We start from the raw sequence: 20,407 nt of genomic DNA on the forward strand, positions 1-20,407 counted from the left end.
CCTGGGACTTCTGATGCCAGGTGAGAAGAAGTCCTAGGGTTTCTACTGTTGCTTCTTGGACATTTACTCTTGGAGCCCTAAGCGACCACATAAGAAGTCTGAGGTCTTCAGGCCTCCGTGCTGGAAAAATCACATAGGAAGACCATATGAAGAGGCCTTGGAACACATGAAAAGGAAGAGAGGTCCAGTCTGCCACTGCCATTTGCAGCATCCCAGTGAAGACCGAGACATCATGGAGCAGAGAGGAGTTATGTGTCCTGCATCTTGTTCCAAATTCCTGACCCACAGAGCCAGGGAGAGGATAACAAAATGACTGCTGATTCCAGCTACGTTCAGGACAATCCGGTAAAGTCTGGTAAGCCCCTTCTGCAGCACTAGCTTACACCCCTGTGAAATGATTCCCCCTCTGCTCTGTCTTTTGGCAAATTCCCTTATTCACCTGAAGCCTCAGCTATGCTATTGAGAGGAACACTTATATTTTATCCAAAACTTTTGTAAATTTTAAAATTCAGTTTTATTATGAGAGGACTTCCAAACCATTTAGTTTTTCATCCTGCCAGAAGCAGGAATTCAGTCTTTCATTTTACAAATGAGAAAATGGAGGCTTAGAGGGTCAAGTCACTTGCCATAGTCACAAATCAAGGTTCTACCAATGTGGGTGTAAAAAAGGATCTTCTCACCCCAAAAGGAATACTGAGTCATCATTAACTCAACAAGTATTTTTTAAACACCTAGTGTGAGCATGGTAGTACTTTAGGCACTGGGAAAACAGCTGTGAACAAGATGAGAGTCTCAGAAGTCGTAGAGATCAAATTCTATGTGAAGAGACAGACCACAAGCCAGTTAATAAATGAATTAAAAGCATAACTTCAGGGAGTGCGAAGGGGATAGAGTGGTATGTGACATGTATTTTGGAGAAGAGAGTCAGAAAAAGAGGTGACATTTGAGCAGAGACCTAAATGGAAAGAGGGGGACGACCATGGACCACCTAGGTGAATGTGTCCTGGGCAGCGGGAACAGCAAGGGCAAAGGTCCTTGAGTGAGACCAGCCTGCCGCCTTCCAGGAATTGTGGGGAAGCCACAGCTGAGTGTGGGGAGAGCAGCACAGGGTGAGTTCAGGACAGTGGGCAGGGGCCAGGCCTTGCTGAGTCTCATGACGTGGGAAGGAAACGGAATTTTATAATTAACGTCACAGAAGTCCTCTGGACAATTTTTAAATGGCAGGGGAATGCTATGAGCTATCTTATATTTGAAGTAAATCATTGGAGGGTCAGGCATAGAAGCAGGGAAAACAATTAGGAGGGTTTTGAAATGGTCCGGGAGAGCAGAAATGGGGTTGGAACATGATGGTGGCAATGGAGGGAGGACTCAGTTGGACGGGGGAGCAGTCTGAAGACAGAGCCGAGAGCACTCCCTGATAAAACTGGATTCCACAGGACACAGGCTCGAAGAGATTACAGATCCTGCTGTATCCTTGCAGCTTCCTCAAGAGGGACACATGGGGACCACTGGTTCTCGGCCACTTCTGCTCGTGAGAAAAAATCCCTGCCTGTTTCTGAAAATCCACTCTAAGTCCCCAGCATCAGCTGATTGTGCTTACCATGCCTCTTTCTCAAGGTGGGCTGTATCCCACTCTCCTCTGAATAGCATGATCTGCTCAGCCTAATATTACGTCTGACGGGCATTGTCTTGGCAGCCTGAACCCAAAGTCAGGCAGACTAAATTCTACACAAAGCACAACTAGGTAGCCCACCTGTGAAAGTTTTGCAGTTGGGCACTTGGTTGGGGGAGTCCAATGATGCCATTCAGAATGCATAAAAAGTCAGGGTTTTGACCACTCAGAACCAGGAAGGATGAATCACAGTCCAGCGCAAATGGCTCATTTGGGGTTGAATTCTGGTTCTACAGCCAGTGATGGGAACCTCAAACAAGTCCATTTCTTTAATTTCACAGGAGAGATGATGATATCTGACTCAGCGATTCTCGAGCTTCATGAGAATCTTGATATGAGACAGATTCACTAGGTCTTGGTGGGACCTGGGATTCTGCATTCCTAATCAGCTCTCAGGGATGCCAGTGCTGCTGGTACACAGACACTCTTTAAGTAGCCAGGTCCTAACTTACTCACTGGCACCCACTACACATGAAGAAAGGTGTGAGGCAGACAAAGAAACAGACATGATCCTTAAGGAGAGGTACATACACAAACCAGTATCTCCTCTCCATTTACCTGTGCATTGCCAAATTCTCCCCTTTGGCCTACAGGCCTTCTCTGTGTGCCAGGGGGTTTAGCCACCAACAGCCTCACCTTCACGTCTTTCCAGCTCTGGACCCTATAGGCAAGGCTGTTTTCTTTTAGCTCCAAATCAACAAGCTCTGGGGAAAGACCTGGTGCCTCAGTTTAGGTCACACACCCACCTCTGGACCAATCTCTGTGCCCAGGGAAATGTGCAGCTAGGCTTGGGTCACATGCCCACTCCTGTGGCTGAGCGGAGGACAGTAGGATGGGGTATGTTGCCAAGAAGGAAAGAGGAATCTCCTTTTGAAGCCCAGAGGATCATCCATAGACCCTACAAGGAGGTAGAAAGGATGTGAATGCATGAGCACCCAAGAGAAGGCCAGGGTAGAATTTAATGACTGGAGAAAGGCAAAGAAAAAAAAGGGGAAATGTGATATATAAATGATGGTCCTAAGAGGAAAGAGGCAGCTGAGAGAGCCACCAGGCTGGATAGCCCGGGTACTGGTAAGAAGAAGGACCTTTGGCCTACAACTGCCAGTGACTGACAAGGCCTACTAGAGGTGGGATGTTTAGGAGGGGATGCAAACTTAGGTAAAGAATGCAGCTCTAGGGATGCCTGGGTGGCTCAATGGTTAAAGCCTCTGCCTTCAGCTCAGGTCATGATCCCAGGGTCTTGGGATCGAGCCCTGCATCGGGCTCTCTGCTCAGCAGGGAGCCTGCTTCCTCCTCTCTCTCTGCCTGCCTCTCTGCCTACTTGTGATCTCTGTCAAATAAATAAATAAATAAATAAAATCCTTAAAAAAAAAAAAAAAGAATGCAGCTCTGTTTACTAACTGAAGACAATGTATAAAATTCTGACAGTGGGGTTCTCAGATCAGAAATGGACTAAGTCTAGGAGAGCCAATACTGAACCAACAGGTGTGCCCCTCATTATCCTCTTCTTGCACAAAACATTCACGGGACTCCTACCCCATGGAGTCCCATCCAGAGTCCTACTTGCCACGATAGTATCCCAGGCAGCCTCCTATCAATCATGAGATGAAACTCACTTGCAATTCCTGGTCTAGGTACGTGCGCCATGCTTGAAGGCCTGCACCAGATTACCTGCCAAGATCTTCAGACATACAGTCAAGTACTTGGTCCTTTATCTATATTTCTTTCTTTTTCTTTCTTTCTTTCTTTTTTTTTTTTTTTTGTAATCCCAGAAAAGCCCCTGGGTGCAACTAAAGAAAACCCAAAGGGAAAACAATGTGCTTCTGTGTGAAGACATGAGATTTGAAAGTTCAAAACAAACATATAGAACGATCCATCTTCCAATCCGTCAGGGCCAATCCATCCAAGGTCCAGAAGTGAGAGGAAAACATCCTCATAACCCAAATGCAACCCCTCTGGGCTCTTGCTGATTCTTGGAAAAATTCTCACTGACACCAAGAATCCTGGCAACCAGTTGGGCATGTGCGTGGCTCATCCCAGACAATGAAAGTCCAAACAAGCCATGCGTTGTGACTATTGTCCTCCCATCCCCACTGGCCTCTGGAACCTCCTTGAAAAATACACGCAAGCACGTGCATGCACACACACACACACACACATACACAGATGCAACAAAATGGCAGCCTCAGTAGGTGGCCACTGAGGGCCTGACTCCCTCTTCTGTCATTCTCTTCCTCTTGCAAATAATACATGCTCCAAAAACGATAGCTCACTTCAGAAGGAAGGGGAAACTGAGCCAGTCATAACCAGGTAAGACCCTCACTTGTCAGCTAACCTTCAAAGAAGACACAACGGAGTAAAGTGCCCAGAAGCAACTTCCCAGCAGGCAGGCAAGATTAATAAACAAAAGACCAAGGCAGCAGAACAGCAGTGAAATTGAAGTTGGTATTTTTCACTTCCTGAGGATATTCCTCTTGTTTATAAACACGGTGCATGTGGGCCAGCTGAGGGAGAAGGGGACAAGGAAGGGGTCTAGAGGGGCACCAGGACCTCCAACGTGACACTGGTCCACAGCCTTATCTCACAGACCAGGAGCAGGGCCCCAGGGTGAGAGCAGGCACCCTCCGGATTAGAACAGTGGGTCAGTCCAGTGCTGGGACTAGACCCCAAATCCTCTGACTTCCAGCTCAACACTTCCCCTCTCGTGATTCAACTGAAAGATTTACCCAGCTCCTACCCTATACCATGCCAGAGTGCCAGGAAATAAATCCTCAACCAACCTAAACCTCCAATTAATGGGATCATTTTTCTGCATTCCACTTTTTATTTTTATTTTTTTAAAGATTTTATTTATTTATTTGACAGAGAGAAATCACAAGTAGATGGAGAGGCAGGCAGAGAGAGGGAGAGGGAAGCAGGCTCCCCGCTGAGCAGGAGAGCCCGATGCGGGACTCGATCCCAGGACCCCGAGATCATGACCTGAGCCGAAGGCAGCGGCTTAACCCACTGAGCTACCCAGGCGCCCATCTGCATTCCACTTTTTAAAAGCAAGCTCCAAAGAAAGGCAAGTCCATGTTTAAGGATGTAAGGCCTTTTCATTTATTTCCATTTGTTTTGCAACAGTTGGAGAGTATCTTGAAGACAACTCACATTCTTTCTAGTCTTCTTTACTTGTACATCCTTGACTGGGACAGATAGACTTTATGCTCCAAATCACAGTCCTGGGACATAGCCAGATCTGTAGCCATTAAACTAAGACTCTCTTAAACATCAGACTGGACCTTCTAAAAACTGACTTTTTTTTTTTTTTTTTTTTTAAGAAGTGCACTGTGAAAATAAGGGTTTCTTCTGTACTGCTTTTAGTTATTTGGAGAATTGTTAAAATTAGAACTCTCTTTTCCCCACACAGCAAACTGGAGTTTTGGTCCAATAACCAAAGGGGAAGCTCTGGATTCATTTAGCCAACATCCTGGGCCTCAGCCAAAATTCTGTCCAAAGACAATGTGACCAACACCTGCTCCTTGGAATAAATGCTTCAGGATAGTGCATTCTCCCAAGAAGGCAGAAAGCAACCTCTGTGTGAATCCTCCAGGGCACATAAACCTACTCTCCCCAGTTCAAAATTCACTGGTGCCTAAGGCTTGAGTTCTTTGTAAAGAAAACTAAGTCTTGTAAACGAGGCAAGCAGGCCAGTCATTAACGAAGGGAAATAAGCCATGGTTCCAGTCCTAAAAACACTCAGAGCCAATGGCAAGATAGGTATCTACAAGCACCATGTGGCTCTGCCTGGACACCATCAGCTTGTCTTGAGGGATCTGGTTGGAAGGAAGACACTCCCTTCTCCATCCTCAGAACACAGGGATAGGTCTTCCTTAAATGTTCTTTCATGTCACAGAGGCTTACAAAGCCTTGAAAAAGTTTCTTATAGGAAATGGGACTGGTGGACAAAAATCACAGGATGCCAGAGCAAAGGTCTTGGGAGCTTGAAAGAGGTCAATTTCAGACAACTGTCAAGGATGGGCACAGGTAGAAAGGGCATTGGACCAAAAATCCAGGGCCTGTTTTCTTCACCAGCTCACCTTGTGTCCTTGGGCAAGGCACACTCCCTCTACAGTTTTACAGATGAGAGGGGAGAAGGAATGGGTGGTTTTCATTAGCGCTAAAATCCATATATTTCTCAAATTATTTTTTATTTAGAACCCGAATATACAAACCAAACAAAGGGGGAGTTACTCCCATTGATCAGGGCTGGGAGCCCAGAGCCCACCCACTCAGGCTGGGTGGCCCTCAGGGAAGCCAGTTTGCAAAACACAGGAGTAGATTAAGTCTGAGAGCCCCTTCCAGAGCTCTTACCTCGGCCCTCTCTTAATTATCTGGTGTGGGGGGGAGGAACAGAAATGCTCCACAATTTATGAATCACGTGTTCTTGAAATCTTTGTAACGGCAACATGAGGTTAACTAGCTCCTGAACTAGGATCTCTTGTGAACTGGCATCTGTTGGCAAGAGACAGAACTGGGATTTGAACCAAATTCAGTATTTCTATTCCTTGCTAAGAGAGATGCGGAAATTTGGGCTGAATCAATAAATTCCTTGAACTAGAAATATAAATGTATGTGCATACATGCATAGGAAAAACATCTTGAAGACAAGATCTTTCACAATTACCATTAGCTATCTCTGTGTGGTGATAATGTGGATGATTTTCAATCTATTTATCTATATTTTCTGATTTTCCTATAATGAGCAGGTCATTATTTAAGTGAAACCGGTACTGCTAACTAAATTGGTTTTTAATAATTGACACCTGACACTTCCATGTTGGGTTTCTATAAAGACAGTGATCAGGAGATAGGTGGTATTCCTGACCTTTTGGAGTTGATGGAGGAAATAACACCCCCAAATCCCACAAATTCTCCCTTGGGGCAGAGGGTCCTGGGCTGACCTGAGGGGCAGTTCTCCTGTCATTTAAGTTCTCTGAAGCTTCACTTCTGGGGAGCATGGTTTTAAAAAAAATAACAGCAACACTGAGACCCCTCCCAAGTGATGCCTCTTTTCTCTACCCCACTCAGCTGCCTTGTGTAGTAGGAGAGGAGGAATGCTCATAAAATTAAAGTCTGGACCCCAGACTAGAAGCTCTCATTCTCCAGGGGGCCAGTCCTAGTGCAGTAGAACCTATAGAAAATGAGCTCTCCAGCCAGGCCAATGGGAGTCTCCGGCCACACCCTGAGGGCTCCCCAGAAGTCACTGCCAAATATGAAGATCACACACTAGTTCAGGAGAAAAAAATACCACCCTGAAGGCAAGACAGGCCTTGGTCAGGCATGAGGTGGGGCAAAGCGTTCCAGTCGCTTCCCTGTATTATTCATGCCAGCTCTGCCCTCAGAAATCTTCTAAATATTTAACATGCCACCTCGAGGTACAGCACAAACCCCAGCAGTCCGCAACAGCTGTGGAGAGGGCTGCATAGAATGGATGACTTGGAGGCCAAGAGGCACAAACACTGGCTTTGGGATGAAAGCCCAGAACGGTGGCAGGGCTACAATGCTGAGAATGACTTCAGAAGGCTGCCTCTGGCTGCTTCTTAGAAAATCAGTAAAGAAGGACAGGAGATGGGAGATATTTCACAACGTTGGGAGTGATGGTGCACAATGAACCAGAGTCTGGAGCCCCTCTTTCCCAGACAAAGAAAGAGCCTGAGGTGCACCTCCCACCCACACTCTCCAGGCCAATTTCAGCCCTGGCTCCCCTGAGCAGGTGGCAAATCTGTCCTGACTCAGGCAAAAATGGTTAGGGAAGGAGAGGAACCGCTACAACCATGTGTAGCTCCAAAGGGAAATAAATCCACGAGGAAAGGAGCTCTTCAAATGTCTACTCAGCTCTGGGGCCTGACAGAGAAAAACGCCCCCCACACCCACCCCCAATGACTTCACAGAGGCCTCACCCCAGATGACTCTGCGCTCTCCTACAAGGCCTGGGAGGTGTCATTGCCACCACCTGAGCGGCTGTCACTTCTAAATTTCCCGTGAATTTCTGGAGATGCCTGCCCCTATCTCTCCCTCAGACCCCCGCCAAAGGAATCAGACATGAGGTCCGCCAGGCGTCTGCCCCAAGATTCCTACACGTCCCCGCTGTGTCCTACTTGCCTTTACCGCTGTCAATCTGAGAAACCGAAAAAGGAGTATTCTTTCAATCCCAGTAGGATCCCCTCCTTCATCTCTCCACCCTTCTCCGCGCCGACCCCTCCAGGCAGCGCCCCAGGCTCGGCTGGGCTCTGTCATTTTCACCTGACAAAAGCGCGGCGGCGCGGCGCGGCGTGGCGCGGCGACGGCAGACCCCACCAGCGTTTCTCCCAAAGGAGACAGACGCGTGTCCCGGCGGCGCGCCCATTCGGGGCCTCTGCAAATCCCACCCACCCGGGGAACAAAAGCGGCCGGGGCGCTGCGGGGCGCAGCCAGCTCAGTCCCCGTGCGCCCCCGCCCTCGCCGCCCCGCCCGCCTGTCCCCCGCGCCCGGGCCCGGGCCCGCTGGGCAGCAGCCGCGTCCTGTGTCGCCCGCTTGCAGGCGTCCTCGGCAGCTACTGTACCTGCTAAATTTAGCGGCCGCCGGGTATTAATAGCCGGAGCGAACGGGGCCGGGCGCTGCAGGGGCCCGCGCAGCCCGGGGGCCAGGGACGGAGAAGGAGGGGAAGGAAGGGGGTCGAGGAAGGCCACTTACACCACCAGCCTGGAGATGATCCATGACACCATGGCGGGCGGGCGAGCGGGCGCCGCCGGGGCAGCGCGGCACGGCTCGGCTCGTCTGCGGGCGGAGCGGGCGGCTGCGGCGCTCCGGCAACGTCTGTCCGCGCACGGCCGCCGCCGCCACCAGACTGAGCGCGCCCGCCGCCCTGCCCGGCGCTCGCGCGTCAGCGCAGCCGCGGCACGTTCCGGCGGCGGCGGCGGCGGCGGCCCCAGCCCCCCGGGGCTCGGCGGGCCCGCGGCGATTGGGCGGTGAGCAGGTCGGGCACCCGCGGGACCCGCCCCGGCCCGATCGCCACAGCCCGAGGCTGAATCTGGGCGGTTCCTCCGCGCCCTGGTGCGCGGGGCGCTCCAATGGAACCCCGAGGTGACCCCTTCGGCAGGACACCTGGGTGCTGCCCCACCCTCAGGGTTATGGTGGGGGAAACCAAGGCCTGGACCTGGACCTTGGGAATCTAGCTACACCTGTTCTGGTTGGGGATGCGGTCATCCCTCACTTGGACCCTGCGCTAGCCTCCTAAGGGACTTACCTGTATTCAGGCCTGACCCCTCCAATCTGTCCCCCAACAAAGCATCATATGCATAAGAAACAAATCTGGGCATTTGTCTCCCCTCGTTAAAATACTAAAGAATTTTTTCATAATCTGGTCCTTGCCTGCAAAATCATTGCCACCACCATTCCCCAAAGAGCCATTTAACTCTTTCCAACTGAGGCATTTTGGATTCGCAAAATGCTATTCTATTCCCTCTCTCCTGTTCACACACTCCATGCCTCACCTTCTTCTTCAAGACTCAGATAAAAGGTTATTTGTTGAGGAAGGCCTTTCCTAGGGGGCTGTAGAATTGGCTCAGGGATACAATCTGGCCAGGAAGAAGCTAGAAGCTGCTACGGCATAGCACCAGTGCCCTGCTAAGGCATTCTGGTGCCCTAAGCAAAAGGGAAAATGGTATCCTATACACAGGTCCTTAGATATTTTTTTAAATAGCATTAAATATTATTTATCTTGATAACTGCATTTTATGGCACACCCTTAAATTTTGCCCCTAAGACAAATGCCTCACTTTTCTCACCTGGGTCTGGCCCTTATTATATAAGTTCTGATACATTATTCCCTTATGCTTGGAAAACCTTTGTCCACTTTTTGCCTCTGTTCTGCCTCTGCCTTCCTCATCCCCCTCCGTGGTGCTCTCCCAGAGCACTATTCCCCTTTACTGATGCTCATGTCATGTATAATTCAGTGTCAGATGTGAGAGGCACCAGAGAGAGCTAGCTTGAAGCTTTCTTTAAAGGAGCCCTGCCCAACATGGCTTGCTTACTAGCAGAGGCAAGGAGACCTCAGACTTTGACAGAAAGAAGCTGGAAATGTGCTAGCAGTGTGTGTGTGTGTGTGTGTGTGTGTGTGTGAGAGAGAGAGAGAGAGAGAGAGAGAAACAGAGACAGAGATTGCAGGAAGAAGAAAGACCTTGCCCATAGTAAAGGGACGGAGGTGAGACATCTATGACAAGGGGTTTCCAAAGGACCCATAAAAGACCTGTAATTTAGCTTAGTTTAGTTGTTGTTAAATGCTATCTTGACCCAGTTTTGAGGCCCTCGCTAGAAGCTGGTTAGTTCCCCTTCTTGTATAGCCCATTAAGTCCACACCCCCAACCACCTCCTTATCAGGCTCTCACACTTCAGGCCTAATTGCTCCAGGGTCAGGTACCAGACTACCAGAGACAGCTCCTTTGCCCTAGAGCCCAGCGTAATTATTCAAAGAAGCCAATGCTAAACCTGCTTGTTCTGCCTTTCTCTTTACTTCCTGCAGAAACCACAGTTCCCCTCTCTCCCTCTGCCTTATAACCTACTCCGGGCTTACGCCCTTTAAGGCATGCTGTGTTCTGTCCAGAGAACTTGCAGGGTAACTGTAAAACTTTCTGGTTTCTCTCTCTTTATCTGTGTAACTGTAAAACTTTCTGGTTTCTCTCTCTTTATCTGTGTTAGCCTCATTATGCCTTACCCAAGTGCCTTATGCCTATGCCTTACACGGTTAAGATAATACCCTACAAGAAAAAGCTTGAGATATCTACTAGGTAGATCAGGACAGTAACAAGTAAATAGGACCTTCATGAGACCCCTCTTCTCCATTCATGCCCTTCGCCTCTCCACCCCAACTCCCTGGAAAGGTCAGTATATGCTGTTAGCTATTGTAGGGAGTTGAATATTATGGTTCAAAGATATCCTTTTGGTGGAGAAACAGAATATCTCTGCATACTGTTTTCCTTCTGAAGCATGTCCCCTATTCCTATAAATGGAATTCTTCTATAAATGGAATTTTACTATTACACAGAACCAGACAGTTTAATTCATGAAGTGAGACCATTCATGGGATTAAAATATCTGGAGGTCTCTCTGTTGTCTGAAAAAGACCAGAAAAGTAATGGGACAAACCCCAGAATTCAGTCAAGGTTTGGGAAAAATGTTCCACACAGCAAATTTCAAAAGGCAGAGGAGGGGAAAGATTGGAGAGAGAAGAAAGTTGTGTTTTTACTTCATTTTATCTCAGGCCAACTGTTACACATATTACATCTCTCCTCCCTAGCCCCGCTCCAGTTTGTCCTTGACCCTGGAATGCATGAAGCCAGGGACTGGACACAGTCTTTCAACAACCGAACTCTTGGCCTTATCAGTTGTTTCACTTTTTATTCTTTTTCACACCAACTGTTGTTTCAATGGATGCTGCTTCTCTGTTTTTGCCCCACACCCTTCCCCTTTTTTCTGAGAAGATCTCTCCATTTTGTATTGGAAAATGATTCTCCCCATACTTCAGTCTTAAAAAGCATCATTTTCTTTTGTAGTCCTTACTACTTTGATCGGCTCATGGGTGATCATTGAACATGAGCTGGGCAAAAGTTCTCCCCCAGGATTTTTAAAGTTGAAAATAGGAAAAAGAGACTCCACTCTCATCCATGAAGCATTAACTGCCATAGGAATGGTCCTTATATTGTGAACAACTAGAAAACTAAGGGAAAAAAATATATACCAAGCAACTGTAAGCATCAGACAACAGGCAGCCAGGGATTATGACAGCTATGATAGGGGAAACTAACTTATGTGAGTCCTACAATTATTCTAGTTTGCTGTCTCAATGCAGTTTCCAGGTATTACTGCACGGGGAGGGTTGGGGGAGGGGGGACCTGAACAGAGCCCAGCAATCTCAAAGAGCTCAAAAGTCAGAGATTAGAGTTCAGGATCTATAGCGACTAGAACTGAGGGAGCAGAAGATCAGAGAGGAGGGATTTGGAGGGGGGGAGAGGGGGAGAGAGAGAGAAATACAGAGATCCGTAGAGGTAACCCCTCAAGTCTTTAACTGAATACTATTCAGAGCACGCATGGGTGAAATTACAGGAAGCCGGGGAAGAACTACCAAAAAGCAGTGTGCCGGATAATTCCTGGAGCTCGCACAGAGCTGGGAATATATTACCTGCACACAAGCCAAAATGGAGAGACCTCTTAATACATGAAACACTGGCTAGAACTCTCAAGAGGGGACTTAGTATTAGGGGCAAATTAGCTCTAAGACTAAAAACTGAGTTGGACTTTACTTAACACAGCTTGAAAGAAAGAGCCAAAAAGATCAAATTTATCCAAAGTAACATAACTGTGCTCCAGAGAAACCAACGAACCAACCAACCAACAAACAGTTCAACACTGTTTAAAGAAAAACAGAAAAATCCAATACTCAGTATGGTAAAATGTATAATGCCCAACATGCAAATGAAAATTATTAAGCATGAAAAAGAACATGACTGGGGCACTTGGGTGGCTCAGTTGGTTATGTCTACCTTTGGCTCAGGTCATGACCTTGGGGTCCAGGGAGCCGGCCCACTCTCAGGCTTCCTACTCAGAATCTGCTTCTCCCTCTCCCTCTACCTTGCCCCCCCTCCACTTGTGCTCTCTCTCTTTCTCTCTCAAATAAATAAATAATATCTTTAAAAAGAGAAAGAGAGAGAAAAGAGGGGAAAAAAATGTGACTCATAAGCAGGAGAAAAAAGATCAATAGAAACAGACCAAGAAATGACAGAAATGATGGAATTAGCCAAGATCTTAAAATATATAATATCTGAAGACATTTCACTGAAAATATACAAATGACAGAAAAAGAAAGAAAAAGACATGAAAAGATGCTCAACATCATTAAGGAAATACAACTTGAAACCACAGTAAGATACCACTACCCATCTACAATGGCTAAAACTAAAGACTGACTTTGCCCCATTCTGATGAGAGTGAGGAGCAGCTCTCATACACTGCCAATGAGAATGTAAAATGGTTTTTCCAAAATGCTTTGACAGTTTCTTTTAAAGTAAAACATACACTTTATATATGACTCAGAAATTCCATTTTTTTATTCAGCAAAGAGTACTGCATAAGCATGTCCATAAAAAGACTCGTTCATTGTAGCTTTATTTATAATTTACATTCAGACTTAATTTTGCTTGTATAGTTTGGAGGACTCGGCTCCCAAAAGTTTCAGGCCTGAATATGCCCTTGCAGATTTTATTGTATTTAATTCCCTACTGTGGACAGTGAGACTGAATTTTATCGTTAGTCAGCTATTTATGTTTCTTCTTTTGAGAATTGCTTCTTCTTATTCCTTACTGTTTTTCTATTGGAGTGATTTTGCCATTTTCTTACTGGTTTGCAAAAGTTCTTTGTGTAAGAATACCAACCTCTTCTCTGTCATGTATGCTAGAATTTTCCCACTCTGCCAGTAGACTTTTACATCTATCATATTTTTGACAAACTTAATTTTATATATTATATATCTTATATATAATATATATTACATTTGTTTATATTTTATGCTAATACAGCAATTAATCTTTATCTCTAATGCAGAAACTTTACATTTATCTCTGTTCTATTTTGTCTTTTTTACTTTGGGCAAGGGTTTCAGTCAAATCAAATTATTTTTAGTCCAATTATTGGTATTATTAACTATTATTCCTAGTGTGTCTGTTAGATTGCTTTCAGTTGCAAGTAGAACACACAACCAAACAATAGGAGTTCATTTTTTTCACATAAGAAGAAGTAAAGCAGAGGTTAGGGATTTAACAGCTCAGTGAGATCAGAGCCTTAGGTCAGCCTCTCTGCAATACACTTGGCCTTTCTCATGGCTAGGAGAGGGCAACACCATCAAGGAATATGCCTTCACACAAACATGGCCAAAGGTAAGAAGGAAAGTGCAGAGGCCTCTCATCTTTTTAATATGGAGAAAATATTTCCCAGAAGCAGCCTTCCCTACCCCAACACTGAACTCCCTCTTACAAGATGCCAAAGCAGTGCCAGATGGTCACTCTAACTAATCCCTAGCAAAAGGGGAATAAATGTACTCTGCTTTGACTCATTCATTTTTTTTTCCAAGAGCCATCTTCTTAGAGCACCTTGCTCTCTGACGTTGAACAAAATTGGGGTTGGGATAGGAGGAAACAATGGTGAACTGGCAGTTGGGTGGGCAACCAACAGTGTCTTAATATATAAGATTGATAAGATCACCAAAATAGCTTGCTTGGGCTGCCATAACAAATGATCATAGACTAGATGGCTTAAAACAACAAAAATTTACTCTCTCGTAGTTATGGAAGCTGGAGGTCCCAAACCAGGGTGTTTGCAAGGTTTCTAAAAACTCTAGGGTACAATCCTTCCTTACTTCTTCCTGGCTCCTGATGGTCGCTGGCAGTCTTTGGTATTCCTTGGCTTGTAACGTCATCATTCCAATTTCTGCCTCTATCTTCATGTGATTGTCTTCCCTTTATGACTGTCTGTTTATCTTCACATGGCCTTCTTATAAGGAAACGAGTTATTGAATTTAGGGTCCACCCTGATCCAGTATGACCTCATTTTAACTTAAGTAATTTCATTTGCAAAGACCCTATTTTCAAATCGGGTTAGAACTTCAAAACATCTTTTGGGGAACAAAATTCAAACTCCCAACAATAACCATCTATACCTATATCCAAATTTCTGATGCAGTGCTGGGAGAACAGAGCCTAGCACGCACTGCCAGTGGTCTCAGCTGTAACAGTCACGTACCCTACTCCACATTATGGCAGCCTTAATAATTCATGTTCTAAAAACTCCCCCTGCTTCCCTGAAAGAAGCTCTGTTATTGCCAGTCTCCCAGCCTCCATCCTCTCCTGGAACCCCCTCTAGAGCATTTGACTCACCCACGTGTTACATAGCTTAGCTCCTGTCAACTTCCTTACCCAATGGCAATTCTGAAACTTCCTTGAAATAACCCCACTCTGCCTGCCAATTTATACCTCTAAGTTCAGAAAACAGTTAAGAAGATACATCAAAGTTACTTCTTTAAGGGCTACTGACAACAGAGGTCCATGTAAGGTGTAGACCACTGGGTCACTGACTCCATTCACATTTCATTTACAGTGTTCTGAGGTTATACCCAGGAGCCCTGGACACCAAAATGACTCTAGTATGAATTGAGAAATGGTCAACATTTCTTCAGTGCTCAGTCTGATATTATAAATCAATGTCAGTGGTCTCTGCCTACCCATGGATTTTGGTCATATCATACTGAAGTACACAGCACATAGGGTGCCTGTCTGACTCATGGGAAAATACTCAGATATGCGAAGGTGGAGTCCAAGAGGTCATCTCTGGGTGATTGATATCTCCTTCCTCTTTATAGTTGATTGGTCCAGAGGTGGATACCTGACTCAAGAGAGGCCAATCAGAATACTTTCTTGAGATTTTTCAAGCTGGAATAAGGGAAATGTGATTATCCCACTCTGATGAAGGATGCATCAGAAGCTGCTCTCCTCATTTTTCTATTTGGATGGAAGAAGACCATCAGAATTAGGAGGAATTTAAGCTGACACACAGAAATAAGAGTAAGGAAGAAATGTCTGCATCATTTAAAACTTGGTTCTAGAGCTCAGAGTCCAGCTTTATCTCTGCCTTTTGCACGTTATGGAAGCTTCCTCACTATACATCTCACTTTGGGCATAGGGTGGGCTTCTGGCACTTGTAAGTAAGGGTCCTGAGAAATAAATGTATTACCCTGGCTATAAGGCCCTGGGTCCCAGGCCAGCCCATCTCCTCAGGGACTTCTGTGAAGAATGGCCCAGCAGTCACTGCCAACTCTGAACATACCTGTGTCATGGCTGTTGAATGTCTCAAATTATTCAAATCCCCTGGTCACAAGCTAGTTCAGCATAGACCTAGGTGCCAGCTAAGAAGGTCAATCCCATGCACCAGCCTGCTGAAGGCAGAGGAACAAGTCAGGGCAAAGTCCTTGAAGGCAAACAGATAGTTAAAACTCAGAGAGGCAAAACCCAACACCAGGCCCAAAGAGCAGCACTGGAGCCCAAGAATGGGAGGCAGAGCTGGGAGCCTGGAAGCCAATTTATGGGAATAGATCAAGTTGGAAGGTGGGTCCCTGACCTTTCTTCAAGCGGTGTTGGCATCTGCAGCTCCTCCACCAGCTAGGTGAGAGGGTGTGGTCTATTGGCTAAAGGTTCAAGGTGAGAAACCATGAGCACAAGAAAGGTCAGGGAGTCAGGTATTACCTCAGTACTTTACTAGTTTGGCATGAGTTTCTTGGACCTGATGATCCTCATTTTTTTCATCTATAAAATGAGGATAATGATACATACCTTGTGTTATTGTGAAAATTAAATGCAGTAACTTCCATGAGGTAGTTTCAAAAAAATAGTTACAAATTATTTGGCATGTCTACCATCAACGAGTGGGGTCTGTGTCCCATTCTGTTGGATCTGGGTGAGGATGTGAATGATTTGATGACTATTTTACAGAGAAAATGACACCATATGACTTCCGAGGCCAGGTCATAAAAGTCCATGTAGTTTCTGCCTTACCTACTACTCATTCTTGGAGCACCAAGCTCCCAGGGTCATAAAAGAAGTGTGACTACCCTGAGGCCACCAAGCTGTGAGGAAGCTCACGTCACATGAAGAGGCCACATGTAGGCACTCCAGTTGTCAGTCCTTCAAGTCATCCCACCCCGGTCACCAGAGATGTGAGCAAAGAAGCCTCTAGATGATTCTAGCCCCTAGTTATTAGATCACTCCAGCCATTTGAGTCTTCCCAGATGAGTTCCTCTATATATTGGAGCAGAGGTAAGCCATCCTATGCCCTGTTTAAATTCCTGATTCACAGAATATATAAGTGTAATAAAATGGTGGTTGCTTTTGCCACTAAGTTTTGGGATAGTTTTTTACACAGCAATAGATAGCTATCCAGAATGCCAGGTAGAGTCACAGGGTTGGGATTTGAACTTACCTAATTTCTTTGGACCATGGACTTTCTACTTCACTAGCAGATCCTGAGAACAAGTACCTGACAGTGATAGCATTTTCATTAAGAAAAATCAGGAGAGTGTTGTGAATTTTTCATAAAGCTACTGTATCCCATTTAAAAGGCCATCTCTTTTTCTGAAATGATCCTTTTTAACTTTGGGGTTATTAAAATCTTTTCTTTTATGACATAATGGTGATAGCAATTAGTGATTGTTGCTTTATTAATGTCTTTCTTGGCAAAGTAAAAAGATACCAAACTTATGTTTGGGTTTTTGGAGGGTTTTTGGTTTTTTTTTAAGCCTCACTGGTGTTTGAAATTCAAAAGTCCAGGAGCCACTGCTCTGTCCTATTCCTTGAAGGTCACAAAATCGGAGGTGGAAAGACTGGAAACTTGCAGCATTTTCTATTTCCTTTTCTTTCTTTTTTCAAAAAGGATTTTATTTATTTATTTATTTGGAAGAGAGAGAGCACGAGCTGGCAGGGGGAATGGGGCAGAGGGAGAGGGACAAGCTGACCCCTTACTGGGCAGGGTGCCTGCCCGACACAAGGCTGGATCTCATAATCCCAGGATCATGACCTGAACCAAAGGCAGAGGTGTAACTGACTGTGCCACCCAAGTGCCCCAGGTTTTAAGTTTTCTTTGGCTGTTCCCCAGTCCTGCATAAGACTAGCACATGTGTTCATTTATAATTTATACCCCACCTGTTTCTAAAAAAGATTCAAAGCAGGATAGTCTTTCCCCTGTCACACCCCAGATGCCTGTAACTGTTACTGAGTCAGACAGGGCCCCTTCCCCAGGCGCCAACAGGATTCAAACAGTAGAAGAGGGGGGTGATGGCACTGTACTATCTGTTGAAGGCAAAGCTGGTGTTGCCCTTTGGCAGGGTTCAGAAGGAAAAGGCAAGAGACTGAGACTCCGGGGTCTTGGCTCTTAACCTGGCCCAACCCGCACATGTGGACTGGGAGGGGAAGTTTCTTCTGTTTTCTGTTGTGTGGCTCTTCAGGCATCTATCTTTAGGCTGTAAACTTTATCTTAAATAACATCTTTTTTCTTCAGATGACTGGCTGCTGTTTCCAGGTCTCCTTATGAAGGACCACCCATGGTGGAGACCAAGAACTTCTTGGGGAGGTTAGTGGAGCAGAGAAGTTAAGAGTCTGACCCCTGGAGCCAGAGTACCTGGATGGTATGTCATGACCTTGGGCAAACTATCATACCTTTCTATGCCTCTGTCTCCCCACATGTAAAATGGGTATGAGAATAATAATAGCACATATTTCATAAGATTGTTGTGATATGTAAGTTAATGAAGAACTTAAAACAGGGCCTGGGAAGGGCAATTTAAAACCATAATGGGACATTCCCTCCCATGAGAAGAGCTAAATTTTAAAAGGCCAACCATACCAAGGCAGACCAGCATAAGTAACACCTGGAACTCTTATATATTGTTGGTGGGAATAGAAGGATATAACCATTTTGAAAAACAGGTTGGCGGTTTCTTATAAAATGAAACATATACACAAAGTGCTTAAATATGAAAAATGCACATCTTCACAAAAAATGAAATGCATACTTACTGTGTGGCCCAACAGCTCTACTACCAAGTGAAATAAAAAATATAAGATCACAAAAGATATGTACATGAATGTTTGTAATAGCATAATTTGTAAGAGCTAAAAAATAACTCCCAGTGGCCAACAACAGGTGAATGAAGAAACAAAATGTGGTGGGTCCATGCAGTGGGACGAACTATTGATACATGCAACAACACACACGAATCTCAAAAAATTCTATGCTAAGAAAGATCTCCAGAATTCTGGAGGGGAAATACAAATGTGGATGGAAGAATGAACCGCCATTTAATATTTGCAAGAAGTTCTCTGTCTCTAGAGCTCTATTCTAGAATAGAAACCACACAAGGGCAAGGCTTCTGGTTGGTTTTTCTCTGTGATGGATCCCAAGCAATGACACTTGGTGGGAACTCTAGTAATATGTACTGAATGCACGAGCCTTTGGGACATATCGTTTCTTTGACTTGATAAAACACCAAGACAGGCTCTTATATTTCCTAAAGGTATAGCAATTGTGCACACATTGTTCTTGGGGAAGATGCAGGCATCACTGTCACATGGATCCAAGCTTTTGAGATTGCTGGTTGGGAATGTGAAATTGTGTGCCCTTGTACCCTATTACTGGGGGAAGTTTCTACCTTCTCTCCATCTCTCTGTAGGTCTTTTATTTCAAGGCATGTGTATAGCTAAATGTTATTTGACTGTGAATGAATATAGAAGATACGTTCCTTGAGAAATTGTCTCTTGCTGTGGTGATGAGGGTGGAGTCCAGTTTTAGTTTTGTGAGGGGAAGAGTGTTGCTTGCAGGATCTGAGGTGTAGGTGGGACAAGAGGAAGGGCCTGATTTAATGAGAGACTATGTGGGACCCTAGACACAGCTGGGCTGCTTTGGGACCAAAGAAAAGATGTGTGGTGTTGAGAGGGAGGAAAGGACATCCTTGACCTCTTCAGACAGAACCCAAATCTGTTCTGGCATGTGGATGAAGGAGCAGGGAGCCAGGGAGGGAACATTTCTGGTAGGATGCTCATGGTCTCCAGGGGCACCATTGGCAGCGGCCATGGTGATACTCCCTCAGGCATTTGGAACAGGAAGAGAAGGACATGGCAGGTGTTGTATGGAAACCTTGAATTTTAGTTCATTTTCATAGAAGAAGAACAGATCCTAAGGAATTTGCTAGCATCATTGAGAAGGGCCCTACACCCTGAAGACTGAATCAGCAGGACTGAGTTGTGTGCCTGAATGGTACACAACTGATTCCAGGGACATTCAGCTACAATGCATCAAGACACAGCCCCGAATATCTCCTTCCATGAGGACTCCTAGGGCAGCCTCCTACCCTTCTATGGATCCAGATGTATAATCAAGAGGGGCTAGATTTTGGCACAGCAACAAACAACCCCAAATTCTCCATGGCTAGTTACGCAAATTTGCTTCTCACTTGTCACCATAGGACAACTACTGGTTGGCTGGGGGCCTCTGCTCCATGTCTCTTCACTCTGGACCGAGGCTGACACTGGACTGCTGCTAGGGAAGGAGTACTCTGAAGAGTCTCTCACTGATGACCACTGAGCTCATATCTCAATGAGCAGACCCACTCCTATCACTCTACCTTACCACAGAGGAGCTTAGAAGTACAATTGTATCATAGAGCCCAACGTAAGACGCTAGAAATAATCATCACTACCGTATCAGGACTCTCCACCTACCATAACGTATTCCGTTGCCCCCTCCCTGACAATGCCCTGGATTCTTCTAGTCTCCTCTTATCTATTAAAAGGCAAAACTAACCCATCTAGTGTCCATTCTCCCAGGATCCTGTGCTCTACTCTCCATGGTGACATCTGACTAAATTGATCAACTAGTTTGGATTGGGTTAATAAGTACAAATGTCTCACAGATTAGGTTGCTGTGGACCAAACTCTGTGCCTCCCCACCCCCAGATTAACATGTTGAGGTCCTAACCCTCACTGTGATGGTATTTGGAGATGGGGGTCTCTAGGAGATAATTAGATTTATACGAGGTTGTGAGGCTGGGGCCTTCATATAGGATTAATTAGAAGAGAGACCAGAGTTTTCTCCCTCATTCTCTCCACATTGTGAGGACACTAT

At 45.6% G+C, this 20,407-nt stretch overlaps 1 protein-coding gene across 2 annotated transcripts in view; it reads right to left on the bottom strand.

Annotated features, from left to right (window-relative positions):
* Window positions 1–8,460, bottom strand: part of REEP1 (receptor accessory protein 1) — a 104,870-nt gene extending 96,410 nt beyond the window's left edge. For both annotated transcript variants that reach the window (XM_044261566.1, XM_044261567.1), the window contains exon 1: window positions 8,387–8,460. In XM_044261566.1, coding sequence (XP_044117501.1) covers window positions 8,387–8,418 — 32 coding nt within the window. In that variant the 5' untranslated portion in view covers window positions 8,419–8,460. The remainder of the gene's footprint in view (window positions 1–8,386) is intronic.
* Window positions 8,461–20,407: the final 11,947 nt, after the last annotated feature.

The sequence above is a fragment of the Neovison vison genome, chromosome 8 (assembly GCF_020171115.1).
Source record: "Neovison vison isolate M4711 chromosome 8, ASM_NN_V1, whole genome shotgun sequence".
NCBI lineage: Eukaryota > Metazoa > Chordata > Mammalia > Carnivora > Mustelidae > Neogale > Neogale vison.